Source organism: Ischnura elegans, chromosome 10 (genome assembly GCF_921293095.1).
Source record: "Ischnura elegans chromosome 10, ioIscEleg1.1, whole genome shotgun sequence".
Lineage (NCBI taxonomy): Eukaryota > Metazoa > Arthropoda > Insecta > Odonata > Coenagrionidae > Ischnura > Ischnura elegans.
Genome location: NC_060255.1, coordinates 33,358,122 through 33,381,379, shown reverse-complemented (window position 1 = coordinate 33,381,379; position 23,258 = coordinate 33,358,122). Strand labels below are relative to the sequence as shown.

The following is a 23,258-nucleotide window of genomic DNA, read 5'->3' as shown; positions in this document are numbered from 1 at the left end:
TTAGAGCACATATTTATACATGTTCTTGACCTTGTGCCATAGTAAAGCATGTTGTTCAACAAGCTGAGTTACTTTTGATGTAAATGTTATAAAGTAAATTGCAATTGAAAAAAATTAAATGAAAAGCAAAATTGCTTTATCTTTTCCTCATTTAAATCCACTGAAAAGAACAAATCCATATTCTTGGGCTTTATAATGGGTAGCAAAACTTAAGCTATCATAGTGTTAATAATGGATTAATTCAACTATATTGATTAGGAGAAATATTTTATTTTATTTAATTGTGACTCTAGGAAAAAGAGCGTTATAAGGAACCAGTGAGGGAGTCATTGAAGGCATTGCTAGCTCTTGGTTGGAGTGTGGAACACTCTGAAGTGGATATTCCTTCAAATAACAGGAACTCTGGAAGAAGATCATCAAAGGTATGGTTATTTTTCTTACATTAATAGTACATTCTCCGGATTCGGTGTATTGGCATCTCTCTCCTAATGAATTATGTTAAATATCTCTCGTTTTTATTCTCAAAAAAATCAAGATTAAGTGAACAAAAGTAATGAGTCTATATGTGTTTCAGTAGAACCTTCTAACTCCTTAAATGATACAACTCATCATAACACTTAAGGATTATTTATTACCTTGCTATTTTACGTACCTCCAAATCAATTATGTACATGGATTTTTAAAAGGACTAATTGACTAGAATACCCACTGAAATTCCTTCAGTTTCACCACTGATAATTTTATTTGTAATGGGCTCTCACACCAATATTTTTTACTGCCAATGATGATGAAGGTGGAAAAATAGACTGACTGGTATGTTTGGCTGTTATCTAATTGTGTGTGGGAAATTAAAATTATTTCAATTGATTATGCAATTTTAAAACTGAATCAACGATTATATTAAATTATATTGTAGCTTTTTGTACTCATTTAAAATTTTGAAATTATGTTTACAGGAACTTTAGTGCCATATAATTCATTTGAGTCCTCTGGCCAGTCTTTAAAGTTAATTTTCACATCTCACATTCAAACTCTAGTTTTTCTACAGGAACAGCTACTGCATGGTTCGCATATCCTGATTCAAATTTCCTCATTTTTTTTAGCCTGGAGAAGGGTCTGCTACACCATTCAACTATCATCCCCACCCTGTGGATATGACCAACTTAACTCTGAGCAGAGAAATGCAGAACATGGCTGAGCGACTTGCAGAAAACTCTCATGACATCTGGGCTAAGAAGAAGAAAGAAGAGCTGGTGACTTGTGGTATGTTTCCCTGTCATTTGATGCTCTAGAGAGGTTGAACTTTACGGAGAATATGAAATCCTACTTGGTGCCATGATTATTTTGTACTGGTCTTTAATTACTATTACATTGAGACTCAATGTCTGGTCTCAGTGAATTTTCAAATGTGAATATTTTATTGTGACAGTAATTATCTGATGATTTGACCAATGTTAGATAGACCTTATTTGAGAAAAATGTGAAATTTGAGTACCTAATTTTGATCTATCTATCAAGTTTCAAAGGAACTAATTACCCCTGAATACAAGGCAACCAAAATAGCAACACCTTATATAGATAAATAAATTTATTCACATTTGAGTTTACATTCTGTTAAAATACGGAGCACTAAGTCATTTCATAATTACAAACTTTTGCCTTTTAAAAGATATTCTGTAAATGTGCGATTGTTAATAATTATTTTTCACTACTTGTATCTTAATATTACAAAATGGAATGAATGTAATGGGTGCTTTTAAAGGATCAAAATTAGAATATTTTTCTAAACAAATTTATGTTTTAACCATGTTTTTTATGTTTATCAAATATTTTCAGTCATGCTTGCTTTCATACTCTACTTATTCCATGGTATCTTCATCTAAGGAAAATATGTTTCTCTTTGGAGTTGCACATGTCTCATCATATGATAAAGACTTTTAATGGAGTTTCTTTCAACAGAGAGTCCTTTTAAAATTTAGCAAATATCTCTTAATGTTAAGGGAAATTTCTAGTTGAAATTTAAATGAATCGATGTTTCAACGTTATTTCTTTTGCATTTATTTTCTGTGTATTTTATTTTCCTCTTTTAGTATGAATATCACATAATAATAGTTTATTTATGGGAAAGAATTTCACTCTACAGTTGTGAATGAAAAATCCTTTTTCTAATTCCAGGAGGAGGAATCCATCCTCAACTGGTTCCATATGACCTCTTGACTGATAAGGAGAAGAGGAAGGATCGTGAGAGGTCTCAAGAGTTCTTGAAGTATTTGCAGTATCAAGGTTATAAACTACACAGGTATTCTGGCTTCAATTTCCCAACTCAAATATCATCCATACTAAATGATTGGTCAGATAATTAATATTAATCATAAAATTTTATTAAATGCTGTCTATTGCAGGCCTTCAAAAGCTGGATCTGATACGGAACAAGCTGCTGCAGGGGCATCAGTGGAGCTTCGTTTTGCTTACTCCCTGTTGGAAAAGTTGATTGCATACTTGGATACGGCTACAATCAACATGAAAATGTACAAGCCATCATCAACCTTCAGTCGTAGGAATAGCTTCAAGACCTCTACACGGGACATCAAATTCTTCTCTAAGGTAAATATTTTCTTTTTTGATCTTCAATGATTATTAGTGTCTAGTGGAAATCGGTACAAATGTTCTTTGGAAATCATTCAGTATTGAATACTATATAGATGCAGAAAATATGACTCTTTGATCAAATCGTTAACTGGACAGAATGCAATGAATTCCTGATTCTGTCAGATTGCTTAATTTTTGGATTCTAACTATGTCGTAAATTAAACTCTACCCGATTTTATTTATGAGACAGCATAGTATACAGTAAATTCATGAATGAAATGGATGTTTAAAATTTCTACTTTTGTTTTTATTAACCTTAGTTATTGACTGAAACAACAAGACTGATGAATTTGGAGCTGGAATTTTTAATTTTTAAAAATTTTTTTGTGATATAAAGGCAAAATATTATTAAAAATAGTGCAAATATTTATAAATACATGCAGAAACAAGTGGTTATATCAAAGTAACACTAATGGCTTCTTTCAGGTTGTGCTGCCTTTAATGGAAAAGTACTTCAGTACTCACAGAAACTACTTCATTGCTGTTGCAACTGCCACCAACAATGTTGGGGCTGCATCCCTTAAGGAGAAGGAAATGGTTGCCAGTCTGTTCTGCAAGCTTGCCAATTTATTAAGATCAAGATTAGCAGCCTTTGGCAGTGATGTCAGGATAACAGTCAGGTGTCTCCAAGTATTAGTGAAAGGCATTGATGCAAAGTAAGTGTGTTCAGATTTTAATGTGGCATTAATCGCAATACTTCTCCTTAATCCCGGAAGATACACTGTATGGAGGCATGGTATCATGGTACATATAAGTCTTTTTCATTATTACCCTTTTATTTCACTTCAGAAAGCTTTTTACCCACATTCCAGCTTTCGTTCTGAGGATTATCCTGACTTCAGAATTACCATTTACAGTTCCTGTGTTTATAATTCTGCAACTTTCACTTCAAAAGTCTCCTTTTGGAACTTCTTCATTTTGCTAATTCTTAGTGCACATAAGTTCTATATTTGCATTTTTACCTCAAGGTTATCCCATCTCCTGCCGGTTCGAAGTGATCTCTTGTGCCATGTTCCTTTTCCTGAAACTTTTCTCTTACTTGATTGATGTGCTCAGCCTGTTATGCCTCCCCCTTTTCTATTTGACTTATTTTTCTGTCCCAAAACAACTCCCTATGAATACTGAAAAAGTTTATAATGCTATTTCAGATCTCTCGTCAAGAATTGCCCTGAATTTATTCGAACTTCAATGCTTACATTCTTCAACAACACAGCTGAGGATTTGGGCCATACCATACTCAATTTACAGGAGGTAAGCATTTGTAGTTACTCATCACTTAATGAAGTACCATCACCTTATGATCACATATTTAAAATATTTTCCCTTTTAATTTCTAGGGTAAATACAGTCATTTGAGAGGGACGCATCTAAAAACCTCCACGTCTCTCTCGTACATAAATGGAGTCATTTTACCAGTATTGACTGCTCTGTTTGATCATCTGGCAGCGTGTGAATATGGCAGTGATCTCTTGTGTAAGTTTCCAGTCTAGTTCGTATTTGAAATCATTATTTCTTTGTGCACAAGGGATGAATATAGATAGAGTACACTAGTGGAATCTCAACTGATCGATTAAATTGGTCATTATTCTCTTCTTGTTGTTTTCATTAATGTTTTAATCCTGAATTTTTCAGTGGATGACATCCAGGTGGCATCATACAAAATGCTCAATAGCCTGTACACTTTGGGAATTGATGCCACTCTCACAAGAGATAGGTGAGAAACCTTATTATTCTAATTTTGGGATGTTGCTTTCCAAGCTTTAAATAGTTTTCTATCCACTTTCTTCAGTTTCTCTTTACTCCAACCCTTAAAGAATGCTTATAGTGAAGGGAGTGAATTTGTGTAATTAACTACTTTATGGATGAAGAAAACCATTTATTCTGTTGTGAGATATAGAGCATATGAAATTTGTGTGTTGAAATGTTGAAGATTTCTTGAAATCCTGGGAAAAATGTTCAGTCTCGATAATTCTCAATTACAGAGCTTTCTTGAAATGATTCCAAAGGAGGGGAAACATTTTGTTATTCCTCCAGCATAAGCCAATGGGGTGGAAATTTAATGAATGAGGGGAGTTTTTTCTTCTTTTTGAGCTCCATAAGCCTTTTTTATAGGTGGAGGATGGTATCCATTCGAATAACTAAGCTTACTTACTATTTGCCAACTGCTTTTCCTAATCATGAGTGTCTATATGCCATCCAGTTACCTTATTTATTCTATTGCAGACCTCCCTCAAATATGTTCTCTCCTCAGTTTTAAGAATTCAATGTTGAAATAAAATAAGCCATTTGCACTCTAATTTAGTCACCCATTACTTCTCCCTCTGAATCAGGCCAAAATGAGGGTGCAAAAATGAGAGGTGCAGAACTCAGTAGGCAACTCTATATTCTGGGAGCATTTTTAAGTGTATCCATTGTCTTTATTTGTTGTTGGTGCGAAGGCTTCCGTGGTGCGCTGGTAATGAAGGCTGCATTTTTTGGGTCTCTCCGCATCGTCATTGCGTTGGGGACAACAGTTTCTCCTGCATTCCAGCAGGCGTCTTCAGGTCGAAGTGATTATGCCGTATTTTGGCCGCTGTTATATAGGCAGCCCAGTGGTGTAGGGTCTCCCTGATTGGAAGGTGGAAGAGACTCTTTGCCCCATACCACTATGCTATTGGCCGCAAAGCAACCAATCAGGGAGAAGCTACACCACTGGGCTGCCTATATAACGGTGGCCAAAACACGGCATAATCATTTCGACCTGAAGACGCCTGCTGGAATGCAGGAGAAACTGTTGTCCTCAACGCAACTACGACGCAGTGAGACCCGAAAAATGCAGCCGTCTTTATTTGTTTCTCACATGTAGTAATTGACTTTGCTAAGGAAGTTCATACTTAAAATGCAATGCAGTTAGCTTCTAATTCATATTTTGTAATTCATCTTTGAAAAAAGATGCTAATTTTGGAAGCTTAAAATGCTAATTTCATACAGTTTTTATATTATTTTTGGAATTCATATTTTAGGCATTTCCTTTGCAAAAATGTGTTCACCGTAATTTTTATATTTCAATTTTCCAGGAAGTACCTGAAAACTGAAATTGAGAGACATCGTCCAGCACTTGGAAGCTGTCTCGGTGCTTTTGCTTCAACGTTCCCAGTTGCCTATCTTGAGCCACATCTCAACAAACATAATTTATTCTCTATTCATCACCGTCTTGCAGATCATTCATTGGAAGCTCAAGGTATCCATTTTTCACCGAAATAAATTGTATTTTTATTAGTTGCAGATAAATAAGGTTGAATAATTTTCATTTTATTGCCTTAAAAATACTCAGTTAACATTTTTTTGAATCTTATCTTTGCAAATGTACTCACATGTGTTTCTCCATTCCATTTTGGGTTGACTGAAGGAAAACAGAGGAGTGTTTCAAGTTAGGGAATATAATAAAATTTAAAGCATATCAGTGAAATTTATTCAATGTCAGCGAGTCTTCCACCTGTCAGAGAAAATTTGGATTACAATTAAGTTCAGTGCACTGGCCAATTACTGATACTCTCCAGCATAACGAAAATTTATACATATTTCTGTTCATTTTGTTTTCACTTTATAACTTTGATGGTAAATTTGATGGATAAAAGTAATGAGTGCGTTTTCCTATTTTTAATTTTCACTCTCTAACAATGCTGACTTGTGAGCAATTTTATTCAACAATTGAGCATGCGAGAGAAAAAAGGACAATTTTTGCCGGGGAATTTCTTTTCATCAATCAAGTGATAATAAAAAGCAGCCCATCTACCAAACTTGATTTGTTTCCATTGTCATAGTCTTATCCATCCATCTTTCTACAGTTGCCTACTTTTTCCATAATCTAAATTTCCTTGATGTAGTGATAGGAAGACATTAGATTCATTTGGGAAGATTTTTTAAAGTTTCTATTCTAATTATTTAACACAATTTCTCTTTCCATTTTTTTCTACAGATGTTATGGCAAAGATGGAATCCAGCATGCCAACATTGGAGGGTATTCTGACTGAAGTGGACCAGTTTGTGGAATCTGACAAAGTGTATACTGATATGCCACATGTGATAGATGTAATAATGCCAATGTTGTGTGCATACTTACCATTCTGGTGGTCCCAAGGTCCAGACAATGTCAGTCCAACTGGAGGGTGAGACTTACTTTATATTAATATCTAGCAATAACTTATTTATGTAGCTTTTTCTGTCAGTTGCTTAATTCTTCCAGTCAGGAAATGGTTAGTGCAGTAATTATTCTAATTTTATTAGAGATTGACTTAAAATATTTTTATCGCTATTTTTGATAAGTATTTTCTCTAATTCATGCAGAAATCATGTCACAATGGTCACAAGTGAACACATGAACCAATTGTTGAAGAGTGTTCTCAAGCTTATTAAGAAAAATATTGGTAATGACAATGCTCCATGGATGACGAGAATAGCTGGTAAGTAATTTAATCTTTATTATACAATATATCTTTCCCTGTCACCCTCTTAGGTAACTTGATATGTAATTAAAAAGAAGGATAAGTATTAAAACATAAAATGACACTTGGTTTGATAAAAATGGAGGCACAGCATGAAATGAAAAATTATCACTATGTCACTTGTTTTAGAGTGTTTTATCGAAGTATTCATGTTATGCATCATTGATTTGGAAAAATACAGTGTTGAGTTTTGCTTCTGTTTATTGGTTTTAATAAATACTGAGAGGAAGGGTAAGGTGCCGATTATTATGTATGAAAATCCCTGTAAATTTTGTGATTAAGAAAGTTAAATATGATGCATGAACTTTGTTAATTTTCTCTGTGCTATCTGGTTTAGCCCTTCTTCTATTATTATGAAGTATAACTGAAGCACTAAAAATGCAATCCTTTGAAGCATTTATGAATTAGGTGCTTAAGACAAGGAAATTTTTCAAAGTTAAGTTTAAGGCCTTGGCTAAGATCATTCTTGAGATTCAAACACTGATAATTTTTGTAGGCAGTGTGTTACAAGGAGTTAGTAATGAATTTAAATGAGTAAAATTTCACTCATCATTTTCTGTTATCTATTATCCTACAATGTAGATGTACGCTTTGCATTCTACTCTCATGCCATAAGGTTTACATATTTTTTCACTTATCCTCAGCCTTTTCATGAATATTAAATGCCACATTGTTTGTTATTCATCGTTGATCTGAATGATATTTCTTTTCTTGCAGCATACACCCAGCAAATCATTATTAACTCATCAGAAGAGTTGCTAAAGGATCCATTCCTGCCCCTTGCTGAACGAGTGAAGAAACGCACTGATAGCATGTTCCACAAAGAAGAGTCATTGAGAGGCTTCATCAAATCATCCACGGATGACACATCTCAGGTACTGTGCAGGGAATTGCCGTTTGTTATTTTAATGAGAATTCTTCAAGTTGCATGAGAAATGATGCTTATGGAAAAATTTCAATTTCAATTATTGTTCAGCATTAATAATTTCCTGAATAGACCGCAGTTTTAAGGCCAGGTGACATGATGCATGAACTTGTACCAATTAATATCTAAATGTATGAATGCGTGAATGAACAGGAAAATGCACCATGTAACCATCAAACTTGTAAACATGCATGAACGGAAAATAGAACCTGTTCTAATTTGGTTCATGCATTCATACATGTTCCGTTCTGGTCCTCCAAAATTGTTCATGCATTCACACATTAACTTGTGTATGTGAGTGTACTATGTAACCAGGCCTTAAGTACCTGCAAATTAATAAGATTATGAGTTTGGTTTGAATTTTTAATGGTTAAATCGAAAATAATGCAAAGCTTTCTCTTCTTCCAGGTTGAAACCCAGATTCAGGAAGATTGGCAACTTCTTGTCCGAGACATTTATGCATTTTACCCCTTACTTATTAAGTATGTTGATCTACAAAGGAATCACTGGCTGAGGCACAATGTGGTTGAGGCTGAAGAATTGTATAACTATGTTGCGGAGATATTCAACATTTGGTCGAAGTCTCAGGTAATGGAAGAGAATTAAAGATTGATCTTACTGATGCATTCCCAAAAATCATATCCTCTATGTTAGGACCCAATCTTGGCATAAAAATGACCTTTCAAATTTCATTTTACTCTTATTGTACTTTTTTAAAAAGATAAATGGAGATTTTGGCACATTTTTTGTGATGAAATTAACAATATGCACCCTAATCAGTGATTCTATAGTAACATCTAATCTGATTACAGTATAACCTCCTTTTAGCAAAATATTATGAAAGCATTATAATCAAGTATAGCCCCAGTCGTAGGCCCCTCCCATGCATAATACTTGGAAAAATACCTCCTGTATCAAATCTCTATAATTACAAAACCTCTCCATTGAAAAGTCCATGTGTGGGCTGCAGTTAGGGAAAAGACCTCTCCATAAAGCAAAATTTTTTCCGTTTGAAATTATTTTACCGTCTGTTTTTATTCAATTCCATTTCATCCATCTCATCCCTTCACAAATATCCCTACAGGACTTCAATGCCCGAGCTGGATTAGTAACTCAAATCTTCATTTTACAGCATCTGTCATGTTACTCATCCTGTAACAATGCAACCCTCAAATCACAACCACGTATACCCATGCCTCGCTTTGCACAAGGGATGAATGCGTTCCTTGGGGTCTTTTTGCTAATGGAACTTGTGTTATTAGAGACCATTTTAACATAGGGAAGATAGGGATGTATTCCCTGTAGCATTGGTGTTGAGTATTGAATTGCTTATAAATCATATATACATATTTCTATTAATAGTCTTAGAAAACCATATTTACCTTCTATGTCTGAATATACTCCCCCCTTTTTTCCAAAAATGTCCGTGATAAAAGTTTAGGGGGGGGACTATATTCAAACCCATTTTCAAAATTTTTTCCCGAAACTCAAGCCTCAAAATTAGGGGGGGGACTATATTCAGAGGGGGACTATATTCGGAGGAATACGCTATATAAACAATTATAGTTTAAAATATCTTAGCAGGCATGCATTCAAAAACTTTTTTCTCGTTAAAGAAAATTCGTACGTGCTTTTGAAATTCCCACCTTTCGAGCGGTGTCAAAGCAATCTCAGAGGATCGTAATGCATTGCCGGCAGTTGACAAATTTTCAAACTAGTCTAATAACAATAATTGTGTCACCCAGGCTCTTTTGTTGCTCATCCAAATGACAGGCAAGTGATGCTTTGAATACCATTTCATTGCTTGCAGAGTTTGTGAATGATAAATCATAACTGGCTTAAACTTGAAGTCCCCCAAGGCATTAGCAGCTACATGAAACAGTCTTTAAATGCCTTGAAACTTGACCCAGGTTTTTCATCCCTGAAAATGAACGAACAAGATTGCATTCTTTCCCAAAACAATCTCATCTTGACAACATTAAAAACTAATTGAGGGGGAAAGGAGCCACTTTCAATCACAGCTTGGAGTTCATCAGAAAATGTTGCGGCGACTGCACTATCAGCACTTGCAGATTCACCTGATATTTCAGCAATGAAAATACCTGCTCACCATTTGAAATTCTATGACCGACTGAAGCTTTCACTAAATGTTTCGGAGCGATTACCACCCTCCTCATCTATAAGAGATTCAAATAAAGCCACAGCTTTTGCACAAATAACTGCCTGAGATAAAGGAACATCATTTGGCCATTTGATATAAATCCAGGTGATTAGAAGTCTTTCCGTTTTTTCCAGCAATGGACTTTGCAGACATGTTAAGTTGGTGTGGGTGATGTCATTGATGTTTTAACTTAGTCTTCATTCAGAATAAGACGTCATGAGTTTAATATTTTGCACATTATTGCTCTCATGCTCTCAATTATCAAAGCAATTGATCACTTCAATTTTTCTTATTGGTTTATGCTTTATCTTGGTAAATTTTTTGTTTTTCTTACCCATTCCTATTTTTTGCCATTGTTCTCTTGGTTTCTTCTCTATATGGCTCTATCCAAATCACCTTCTACTGCTGAATAACTGCTGCACTGTATTCTTGAGATGCAGAGGGTCTCCGACTGCTGGAAGAGAATGAAGCCAATGTGTTTGAGACTCTCTATCGGATCCTTTTATATGTTGATGCTATTCATAAGCAACTTGGCCACCAATCTATTTCTTCCCCATGAATACCGATGACCTTGAAGGCATTAGGATGGACCCTCTCTGTGGAAGTCAATTCGCCAGATAACTTATGATGGCAAATATTACGTCACAAACAATATTGCTATCAAAAAACTCATTTCCACTAGCTCCAAACTTCATTAATAATATAAGTTGACTAATGTCATTCTGTTGAGGAGATCAGATAAATTACTTCGGTAGGTTGGCTATCTGTACCGCATGATGAGTAATTCATTTGGCCATTGCATAGCAATGGATTTCGACAAATATATAAACAAAGAAGAAGATTTGAGACAAGCAATGCTACTAATATGCGTAAAATCAGGAAAATTTTTGTGTACTTTGTGCAAGTTCACATTTTATTAAAAGAGTGTTAAGGTTATTTCATTAGGCTAAGCAGCGTTGGAATGTTTCCCTGGGGAATGAATTTAGGCTAAATCGAAATTGCATGAATCGAAATTGTGCTAAGCGAGGAATGGGTATCTTGATGCCATAAAATTGAGTCACCATTTTTCTGGTCCCTTTGAATAAATTATATGGAGGTTACTGTATATTTTTCTCACTTTCCTTGTGGTAGTCACTGGCAATATCTTGTCAAGTGCTTCCTCAAGTTTCATTACGTGGTACTGAATATTTTTGGTGCTTTGTTCTGTACTCCCCATTAGTATTTATCATTTAATTATTTTCCTTACAAATTGCTTCTTTTTCTTTTCTTGCAGTACTTCTTGCGAGAAGAACAAAACTTCATCTCTGTCAATGAAATAGATAATATGGTTCTAATCATGCCCACGTCTGCCACAAGGCGCACAGCAAGCTCCACAGAAGCTGGGGCTCCAGGAGGTAGTGGTAAGAAGAAGAAGAAGCATAGGGATAAGAAAAGGGATAAGGACAAGGAGGTACAGGCCAGTTTAATGGTGGCTTGCCTCAAGAGGCTGTTACCTGTTGGTCTGAACTTATTCGCTGGGCGAGAACAGGAGATGGTACAACACTGCAAAGACAAGTTCCTTAAGGTAAGTTTGATGAACCCTCATCCATCAACACATTGGTCTCTGTTCTAACTCATTCAGTGATTCAACCCAAAGGTTGGTTTGGAGAGGTGAGGATAGATCACACCCCAGAATAAGTCACAGGCATTTGAATATTACACATTAGGGTGGTCCTTCCTTTTAAATTTTAAAAATTTTTCCTATTGGCCGCGAGTTTATCCTCTTGCCAGATGCCTTGTATACATCGCGATCTCCAGCAAGCTAAGCCCCCTCAAAGGGCTTCTCAAAGCATACTCAAAGGCTGCCAACCACAAAAAAAATTTCCGTGAGCCAAAAACCAACCAAATATCATCTTTTACTCCACTACTACTACAATTTCCATGGAGTTCTTGAAGATTTCACTCCCCATACTTCCTTACAGGGGGAAAAATTGCACAACTTCTTTCCAAAATATTTACTTCATATCTGTGGAAGTCCATTTTATCTGTAATAACCATTATTATTCTGTCTGCTTCCATGTATTCAGAAGTTAAAGTCAACTTGATGGGGTTTTTGTTGTGACTTTGGTAAAAAATATTGTTGATACCAACCCAGTATAAGAGGAATGCCTCTTTCCGCCATGACCTTGTATAAATACTTTATTTTTTTGGCCTAAGGAAGCAGTGTGATTATGGCTTACTCTGTATAGGCTGCTATTATGAATGAATTTTAATACATTCTTTGCAGAAAATGGCTGAGTATGAAATTTTGGAATTCGCCAAGACTCAGTTAACCCTTCCTGACAAACTTGATCCAGCTGATGAGATGTCGTGGCAACACTATTTGTATTCAAAACTAGGATCAAAGAAGAGTACAGATCTACCAACATCTAATACTGGGACCACTACTGTAGCATCATCGGAAGGCAAGGGCCAGCAGCAAATTGATGAGGTTGTTGAAAGAATTGTGGCAATGGCTAAAGTTCTATATGGCCTTCATATGGTGAGTAATATTGGTCTCCTGATGTCATTTTAGACACATAAGTTATTAAATTTTACTAACTTAATGTTGTTTTCAGTGGAATAATGGAGGGAGTTAGTCTCTTGTTTTGAAGAATGTAAGTAGGTTATGTCTTGTAATTTTATCAAATTAAAGTCTAACATTAATTATGTATTTTTACAAAGATCTCCAATTGTATTTTCTTTAAAAAAATTTGTAATTTTGGAGCTTATTGCTTTGGCTTCCATTAGCTTTCTGGGCACTGCTAATTATCTTCTGTATTTATGTTTAATATGCCACTTCCAAACTTCAATTTATGATAGCTCCCCTTGATTTCCAATACTATCCTAGAGGTGAGCTTGGATAATGCTGACATATTATTTGACCAATGAAATGATGCATTTATAATGGTTGCATCTGTGAAGTATTTTGCAATGAATTAGAATTTATCCATTATTTGCTGCGCACAGTTTCTGTTAAGGAGAAAATGATTCTGATAAGTATAGGTGTGGAAGTCTGGCTTCTATTCATCCTGTTTTGATGACAATTTAGGATAGTAGTTTTGTGTGGTTCTTTGTTTTTCAGCTCTAACTTACGGAAAAAAATAAATATATGTTGTGGTACTGATTCAGTAGTCCTATTCACTCTTCTATAAAATGGCAAGAAGGGAAGATATCCCATTACTGTGGCAATTAATAATTATAAAGCTTTATAACCAAGATATGGGCTACGATTAAAATTAAAATGGTCATTCCAATGTAGAACTCTCACTCCATGCATTTGCTGCACATTCCTTTATTAGATAATTTCTCATTTTACTGCTCCTGCTAATTTTCATAGAAACAGGTAACTCATAATCACTGAAGCTAGCATTAGTTGTCTAGTTTCTGAACTCAGTCCAGAAAAGTTTATATCCAACTAAATGTAGAGTGTGGGAAGTGAACTTTTGTATCGATGAGATGATCCAGCCAGCCATTTGAATACTTAAGCATATTTCCCTGACATTTGCCTTTTCATCACTTATTTGCTAATCAGCCTGAAAACAATCCTCATCATTAAAGCAATTAAAGCGCAATCCCATGCCATGTAATAATTTTTCAAATCAGAATTAGCTTCACTTATTTATTTCCCATGATGTACTTACAAATTAGTTTTCCATTGGTATTGAAATTCCTCTATGTTACCAATGTATTGTGAGCTACTGTGTGTTTTATGTCCCTGAAGAGGCTTCAGTATTATATTATCTCTATCCATGGATAGTTGCTTTATAGTAGTCGTCTTGGCTATATGTTTGCAAACGTCAATGTTTTGTGTCATTTTGGAAAAATTGTAATGGCTACCGTCCTTTCACTTTATACACCATCATTTATGTTCAACGTTTAATGTCAACCATTCTTTGATATGAAGTATATTCATGTTTCATAATATAAAAAAATAAAATATAGAAATCCACTGGCAAAATAATATATGTCGTACATGCTTCCAAGCATAATTACATTCTATCAAAGATTTTTGACTGTTTTGTGTGAATTTTTGTGATGATTCAGTATGTTTATACACATGTTTTATGCTGGTTAATGGTCTCTTTTTACAAAATTACATATAATTGCTTTTTAAAAGTGATAGTTCAGATTTTATTTTCGAGTATTATAAATTTTTCATAATGTAATAGGATATTGGCTTTTTTTGGTGAGAGACTCAATAAAATATTTCCCATTTATAATTCAATGAGCTTTTTGTGCTGTATTATTGGTCCTTAAATGAGTTCAAGTTTAAATATAGGTTCATCTCACCATCATCATGAAGTGGTACTATTTGCATGACATTATTTTATTTTCATCTTTTTTTAAAAGTGGAAACTATCTCCATTTTTGTTCTGCAAACTTGACTTTTGTCTTTATAAGTATTCATTAGTCTGGATAAGAGAATTATTCCCCTCCTAACTTAGATTCAGTCATAAATAGGTAATTCCTGGAGTACAGTTATCGATTGCCACCCCCAATGTTTTAGTCTTTTAATTTTTATCATTACTGATAACTTTGACATAATAAGCTTACCAGTATACTTTAGGCATGACTTGGCATATGAGCATGAGAGATGCTTCTGATAATTTGCCTAATATGTAGTACCTTTGGCTTTGAATTTCATTTTTTGTGCCATAAATATTACGTACGTATAACTTAATGAGTGATAGAGGAGCATAAAAATATTAAGACAGCTTCATGGGAGACCAATGTAGGTATACTGTATTCTTGTTCAATTATTTTCCATGAGTTAATCACAATGGACCCCTATTCTTTTTCATCGTATATATATCTGTGTGTGAAGTGTCATTTTACATTTTATTCTGACATTTCCCATTTGCCCATAATTCAGTATTCACCATAAAAATGCATTTTTGTTCATCAATTGATTCATTCATTTTCATTTTTCATTAATGATCCCTTTTCATACTATCTTTAATGAACTGTGTGTCTGGACCTGTACCCCACAACAATACATTTCTCATCTGTTTTTAGAGGATTTGCATCAACTTCCTCGCTAATTTTCAAAGTTCCAGTATGTATCAGTAAAGCCATACTCAATATATTCTTGCAAGATGAAGACTGTAGATGGCATAGATTTATTTTTAGGACAGTCTATCTACTCAAGCAAAGTGGCTCTGTGTGTTACAAGCATTAATACACCAATTGTAGAGGCCTTTTGCATATCCAATTCCTTTAATTATTTTTAACATGCAATTGGGTTATGGACTTGAGAGCATCTCTATATACTGCTTCACTACACTTCAACTTATGAATCTGCATATGTGTTGGTAGGAGGAAAGAAATCTTTGAAAAATATTTTTTTTCTGACAATGATGGCAGTGAAGATGCCAATAATGAGTGCAAGGTAGATGTAACTAATGTTGGGAAAATATTAACAGTATCAGCATAGCAATGAGAGTTAGACAGGCTTTTTAGTGGTAAATTTTAAATTATTCTAGCCAAGCATTAGATCCTAACCCTTGGGTAAAATTAAGCCTCTTTGAGTCTTTTCTCTCAATACATATCTTAAGGTAGTTATGTAGGCTGCATATTATGTAGGAATCTGTGTGCTATAAGATGTATAAATGAAATTTTTTCTATTAGGTTGCCTCCTTAATTTGGGTTTTTCTGAACTACATGCATTTTCTTACACGTGCATTCATTTTCCTCAGCAAGCTTAGAAGAATGATATTATAGGAACCTGTGAGAAAGTTCTGTGCTTTTTTTATTATTCAGTGCATTTGTATCTCATCTTGAGGGGAACATGCACTGCCACTCTATAGGATTTCAAATCAAGTAGCCATCAGTTAGGAATATATATATATATATATATATTATTTTATTTTTCGTTTTTCTGTCAATTTCTAAGTTTTTTTGTGTGCCCACCCTAGGGCAAGAAGAAGTTCCTTTACATTATTTATAATGCTCGTGTGAGTTTATTTCAAACGTGTGTATATATATATATATATATATATTATATTATTAACCCACTAAATTCTCTTCTAGTCATGTGCCTTGATTTTTAATATCCTTTTTTATTTTAATTATACTTTTGATATTTTTTATACGCAAATATGACATTCTTATGATACCAAAATGTCATTTTATATTTTGAGCTTTGAATGAGAACTTTGGGCATGTAAATTTCCAAGACATGAAATTATGGCAACTTACTTGGCAGTTAAGGCTAATGATTATTATTTTAAAATAACCTTAGATAGGAGGAAATAGATTTTAGGGTTAGTAATTAGCTTTAACGTGTATGAGTACTTGCATCTTTTTAACTATTTTAAAAATGTTTAGTTGATAAACTATAGCTTAGAACTATGTTGGTATATTCAAAACCATGTGAAAGTTATGTTATGATTTAGATGCGCTCCTATCTTCCTAAGCTCATCTGCTAATGTAATCTTTTTGCAGTTGCAATTGGCATTTAACACCTAGTCAACCTGTAAAACATATGATACCGAATTAGAAGAGGAGGTGCTGTATGAGAATGTAAAACACACTCGTACACAACAGTAGTGAAATAGGTGCCAGTGGACGTACTCTCTTATAATAAATGTTGTATATAATGCTTGCCAGATCAAGAAATGGCCTGCTTTTCAAGAATTTTCTGTTTATGTGCTGGTTGTCTTTCTTGTCTCTCCTCTTATTAGGAATATCGTATTTGCACGAATCTAAGACCAATTTTTTTCCCCCATACTCCGGACAAAAAGAGGGCTCATCATACAGTTGGGTACAAAATTTTTTACTTCAATTGCAGGCGATATTATCAATTGCGTGTTGCATAATTTTTTGCAATCTCTATAATCTAAATTAGGGATACTTGAGTTTGCTACCAGATAGCTTTGCAATGAACAGCTTACAATAATGGCCACATCAATATTTAATTTCATGTTTATGTTTGAAGAAAAAACGTTTTTTGGCAGTTGGCAAAGATTTGGCTAGCGCCGATCGATCAGATGTTGGGTGTACTTTCATCATATCGGCAAGTTTTCCTGCTTCACCGTGGGCTTGGCTAAGAAAAGCACTCATTCTTTGATTTTCTCAGTGCTACCTTTCGTGATTTCATAGGGATAAAAAAAATTTTGAAATCTCAATTCCATTACTTCTTTTGACCATGATACCACCAGATATTGGCAAGCCATAACTTTTCTCGGCGATGAAAGATTTCAGAAAAGTGCATTTTGTCTTATTCTCCCAGGGCTCTTGAGGCTAGAAACTTGCTTAAACACTGAGGTGTTTCATATGTATTTATTTTAAATTAGCAATTGCTTTTCTGTGAGTGTACATACTACTATTCTGTGAGTGTACTACTCATAATTATTCTGCTATTAAACAAATTATTACACATGAAAACGAACATTGCAGAATGAATTGAGAACTATCTGGTTAAATAAGAGATGATTCACTAAGCGATCAATGTTTAGCCTGAAATATGAGCCTTGTCTTCTCATAAATAATCTTGCTTTAGAAGGACATCAGTCTTAAGTTTCAGTATAATAGCAAAAGTAGACCAGAAACTATAACTCCTTAAATTTATAATATAGTCTGATTCAGGGGGAAATTCGACGAGACAAGGGATTTAGATTAGTTATAAAAAGGAAATGATGCTTTTGACATGACTGTCAGCGTTAATTTTACAATTCTGGTGTGTGGAAGTGGTTCCAAAAGTTTATTGAGCAAAGTACTTCCTGAATAGAAATTCTTATTTTACTGAAGCAAAAGAATTGTCATATTGGCAACACCCATGCTTCAAACTCTTGCAAGCATTCCTTCGAAATCATTGGTTTTCAAAATGAAAATGTCAGAAATGGTTTCCATTCAAGTAGAGAAATATATTAATTATTATTTGAAAACCACAGAATAGCTTATAATCATGTCCACCAGCTGTAGTAAATACCTCAACATTGATATTCAGATTGACCAACAAGTCACTCATGTAGGTACTTCTGCTCCAAATAGGCATGGCTTCCTTAAAAAAAACAAAAAAAAAACAAAGGAAAGCTGAGATATAAGACACCGTATTATTTATCTTCCAGAGATTTGGAGGAAAACAGAAGGAACTATATTCAGAGATAATCAGTAATTATTTTTCAAAATTCTAAGTTTTCCTTAGTGAAATTCCAAAAATTGGGGTCGTCTTATTTTCATGCAAGTACGGTAATTTCCCTACCATCATTTGAATCTTCTCTTTCTTTTTTCCCAATTTTTTTAGATATTTTATCTCATACAATGAAGTAGGCCCATGTTAGTGGATGCCATTCAGTGTTTTTTTTGTGTTTGGGTTAGAATGTCCCTGTTAAAAACCAGCATAGATTAAAAATATTTTTTAATTCAGTGTTAGCACAATTATTGCCGGTGAATATCTAATGCACACTTATATGGTTAATGTTAATAAATTACATCTGTATGCTCAAAAAATGGAAAAGTTAAATTGAGGCATGCACCAGGAGTCTGACTAACCCCTTTTTATTATGAATTAAGGTACTAATTGCAACAGTTAAATTATCTAATTTAACCAAATACAGCATTTAAAACCCCATTTTCAGTGTTTCTTTAATTATGTTTTCTGCTGGCAATTCTTATTATTTGGATGGTTAAAGTCATTGTTTCATGTGATTAGATAATTGTTCTTCTCTCTTTGCTCATATTTGTTTTTAATGTCCTTTTATACATATATTTTGCTCGATTTGTCCTGGAAATATTCTTGATGAAAAATCAACTGACATGTGTCATTGACTATTAGTCACTCTAGTCATCCAAATAAATTCCAACCATACTATTCCATAAATTCACTGAAAATGAATCTCCTTTTTTATTATACAAAATGTATTTTTTTTCAATGATCCTAAGCATTTAAGTTTTTGTGCTTAGCTAGCTAATTCTCAATCCCTTTATATGCTTGGTGTACTATAAAAATAATTACCCTCCTATTCCTCAAGTTATCTGTGAAGGGACTAGAGAGTCCCAATTTCCATATTATTTCTTTTTAGCTTCGTAAATTCTGCACTTGTATGATTCCTCATTTTTATTTGTTTGTTTTTATTTTTATAGCTGTTGTAAATTATAGTTTTGTTTATTTCTGAATAGATTGACCACCCTCAACAGCAAAGTAAGGGAAGCTATCGCTCAGTTGTTTCCACGCAGAGGAAGCGAGCTGTGATCGCCTGTTTCCGCCAAACGTCACTGCATTCTCTTCCAAGGTATTAGATGAGAAAAAAAGTGTGGAATTTAGCTATCATACAATTCTCTTCTCTACCTTCGACTGCAACCTAATCCTTGTAATCCATGGGTAGTAACACAACCCTATGTGCACAACCCTGTAAATTATGTTCATGCAACATGTAGTGACTGTGGCGGAAAGTTGTAAGTGACATGATTTTCACATGGGTGTTTTTCCAATGTGAAGTTTTTGTTCTTGCTTTGCTTTACTTAGACACACAATTCAAATCATCATTAGAACACACGGTGGTGAAGAGATTAGGCTGTCCACGACATTTAGTTGGTAGGGAAGGTGACCTTATTATTCAACATTAATTTTATCCCTAAATGCATATGGTTTTTTTAGCGCAACTTTTATTCAATAAGGTGAGTTTACTTCTTAAAATTAGAAGAAAAACCAATGCTTTCTCATGGATTAAAATGAATACTGATATTGGAATTTCATGTCACTGACTTCACTTTCATTGTCTGCATGTGTAGGTGTATTTAATTAAAATGATCACTTGATTTTGATGATATTAACACACTGGCATGGCAATAGAGATGGTTGTTCTTCACCTCGAGTATTTCTGCACAGTTTGGAAGCATCTTATGTGGCATCACGTTAATTTTGTTCCCCCTGATTTGGAACGTTTTTGCTTCCAATTATTTCAGATCGCCATGAACTGTCTTGATGTTTGCGCTGTATCCTAGTGAACTAAATCACTTTCTACATGCTTTTTCCACTCCTCCTAATTTTTATAAGCTTCAAGTCTTTGTGAATACCTCACTTAAATTCATCAATCTTTTAGCATATTTTTTCATTCACATCTCATTTAATCTTCAGAATTTTCTGCTCTTTCTTTCAATGTTACTTCTTCATAGGGGAATTTATAGGTACAAAGATTCCATGGCTGCTCAGGGAAATGAAAAGGTTTTCTTTCACTTAAGTGATATATGATGCAATGCAATGTAATATATGCAGGAAACCATTATTGATGGGAAATGTTCCGCTAATGTTTTTGATTTGAGAATTTAAGTGTTTGTTGAAGGTTACATATGGTATTTGCTAAAATAGTTCCAAAATTTTATGTTGTCAACTCAGACAGTGCTTAAAGTTGTTCAGGCTGATGGTCATTATTTTTAATTTTATTCTAGGAAGTCTTAATGAGTAATTAGGAACTAATGATAAACATAAGATTTATTTTTTGAATGTGTGAACATTAACATTTTAACAAGGGAGCAATTTTAAATTGTTGATAACCTTTCAGAAATTTGTGCTTGGAACTTTATGAATATACATAACTACCATGAAATAACATTTATATATCCTTGACGTAGTTTCCAGATATCTGCTCAAAATAAGTAATAATTAATTGGATTTCAAGAGATAATCCTAATGAATACTATTTGAAATGCATTTTTTGTTTTCTGACATTATTAATTTCTGATTTAATTTTGCTCTCATTTCCTTCAAAAGCCTTTGTTTTGCTAGTGATTTTGTAAGTTTGATAGATAATTGTCCAAAATTATGATAATTTCTGTATTCATGGAGTATGCAATTGTTTGTATTTATAAATTTTAATTTAGTTTTACTACTATCAAAATAACCAGCTAATAAGCATGTTTTTAACTTCACCCATAACATCCTTTCTTGTGACTTAACTACCGACCTGAATGATTCCCTGGCCAACAATGGCATTGAATCGGTGGAACAGCAGGCAGGACGCCCATCGCCAGCCCGATCTGGCTGGAAGAGGGTTCTCTCTGCTGCTCGAAAAAGAGCAGCTATTGCTTGCCTTCGGAGTGAACCACTCTACTCTTTGAAGAGGTAAAGTTTAGGGGACAATTCAATACATGGAGCTTATTTCAAATATGAAACCTATTTTTATAATAAGACAATAAGGATTGAAGCCCTAAGCACAGGCATTCGACAAATATTTCTTCTGGGATTTGAAAATAAAAATGTCTCTCATCATCTGTTTGCGGCTGCTGAGTGGCAGGTTAAAATTTCACATTTTTTATGTATACATGAAAATTTTCACGCACATTCTTTTAATATTTTAATAAACGGCAAGCAATTGATATTGAGTTTGTAAAACTCTTCCATTGGGACTAAATTTACATGATTAACCTTTGTATTTAATAAGAAATTTGTGTTATGGTAGGCAGCCAATTGAAGTGCTGAGGAATTTGGACCTGAAAGTGTTTTTTTGAAGCATTTGATGAGAAGGCAGGGAAGTAGACGCAATCAGGTAAAACTAGCTAGCTCAAAGCTGTGCATAGTATGGCTTCTTGTAGACTTCTAAGAATTAACTTCTCTACTGCTAATTTTTTGTGTGATTTTCTTGTTAATCATAGTTGATAGCATGATGGTTTGCTGGAAAAAGTAATGGACTGCTCAGTCCATGTTTTATTTTCCTATAATTTGAATTAATCCTGAGTGATAATTTGTTTAATTGAAAGCTTTTACTTATGTATGAATTCCTTTCTCACTCTCAAGTCTTGCTGCTGTAGATAATGAAAATACAGTAATTGACTTATCATCTGAATAAATTGGCTTTAAAGACTCTTAATGTGAAATTTGTAAAGCTTGCTTATTCTTTGTTTCTCATTAGGTAGTCATTTTTTTCGAGCATAAAATCTGATACATCTTAAATTTACTTCAACCATATGTTGATTGACTGCCAATTGAAAATAAATGTACAGTTTGCTTATGCAGACCATTGCATTAGTCATAATGGATCACAGTGTGATGACTCCTCGCAATTTATAATTTTAGACATTTTAACAAGTCTTGTTTTTATAATGCAATTCCTCCAATCTATTTCAGGCATCGTGCAATTAACATCTTCCTTCGAACATATTATGAGCTGTGGCTTTCGGAAGAGAATGTTGGCCAAGAGATAATGATTGAGGACCTTACGGTTAGTAATGTAAAGGCTAGTTTTAGAAACAATATTATAGTAAAAATTATAAGTCAGGATCAACAAAATATGAGGTTTGTCCAAAAAGTATCTGGCCTGCATTCTTGTCTTTGCCCCAGATCGTTCAAGCTGCCTCTAAGGGGTATGAGTGTGACCATTAGTCTATCATGACTCCCTGAATGATTTAGTAATGGGTCGGACACCATCAACCACATATGCAACGTGTGTTTATGTCCAGTGTGTTTTTTCTGTTCGAGATGAAAGCCATTCCAAAGTCTGCATTTGAGAACTGCTATAAGATGTGTAAGGGTGTGTGTGGTTCAATCTAACGGGGACTACTTTTAATGATGCCACTGCTCAAATGACATAGAATAGCACCAATGCGGCGATATGAATGCAGGTCAGATACTTTTCAGACCGATCTCGTAATAAGCTTCACAGCTTCAGGGCTTTCATAAAAAAATAGCATGGACTGGACACTATCTATCATTCTTCTGCAGAACTATATCAGCAAGCTCCTGCAGATAAGGTATTGAATTTGAGCTAACAAGGAGACTTTGCCTAACTGATGTCAAGAAAGAAGATGAAACCTTTTTTATTTGAAAGTAGACACTTAGATAGGAATACAGTTGAAGGGTTTTGTCCAAATACGCCCGGGTTTAAGAGAAAAAAGCATTTTAAAATTGAAAAATATGGTCACGTTGAATTTAATTTTTAAAATTTCGCTCATTGTTCAAAAGCGATTTGGCCGAGTGGTAGCGTACCGCGCTTCTGATGTGAAAGACAATGGTTCGAGACTCGGTGAGAGTAAATTTTTTCCAGTCTGCCACCTCCTCCATTTTTTGTAATCCGTTCCATCC

At 34.3% G+C, this 23,258-nt stretch overlaps 1 protein-coding gene across 3 annotated transcripts in view; it reads left to right on the top strand.

Moving 5' to 3' along the window:
• LOC124166576 (ryanodine receptor) overlaps window positions 1–23,258 on the top strand; it is a 149,556-nt gene that overhangs the window by 88,282 nt on the left and 38,016 nt on the right. For all 3 annotated transcript variants that reach the window (XM_046544142.1, XM_046544140.1, XM_046544141.1), the window contains 17 exons: window positions 294–422; window positions 1,104–1,263; window positions 2,176–2,299; window positions 2,403–2,604; window positions 3,076–3,305; window positions 3,798–3,900; window positions 3,987–4,122; window positions 4,282–4,363; window positions 5,706–5,869; window positions 6,608–6,797; window positions 6,976–7,091; window positions 7,851–8,008; window positions 8,467–8,646; window positions 11,493–11,783; window positions 12,486–12,740; window positions 19,361–19,473; window positions 22,305–22,398. In XM_046544142.1, the coding sequence (XP_046400098.1) occupies window positions 294–422; window positions 1,104–1,263; window positions 2,176–2,299; window positions 2,403–2,604; window positions 3,076–3,305; window positions 3,798–3,900; window positions 3,987–4,122; window positions 4,282–4,363; window positions 5,706–5,869; window positions 6,608–6,797; window positions 6,976–7,091; window positions 7,851–8,008; window positions 8,467–8,646; window positions 11,493–11,783; window positions 12,486–12,740; window positions 19,361–19,473; window positions 22,305–22,398 (2,727 nt within the window). The remainder of the gene's footprint in view (window positions 1–293; window positions 423–1,103; window positions 1,264–2,175; window positions 2,300–2,402; window positions 2,605–3,075; window positions 3,306–3,797; window positions 3,901–3,986; window positions 4,123–4,281; window positions 4,364–5,705; window positions 5,870–6,607; window positions 6,798–6,975; window positions 7,092–7,850; window positions 8,009–8,466; window positions 8,647–11,492; window positions 11,784–12,485; window positions 12,741–19,360; window positions 19,474–22,304; window positions 22,399–23,258) is intronic.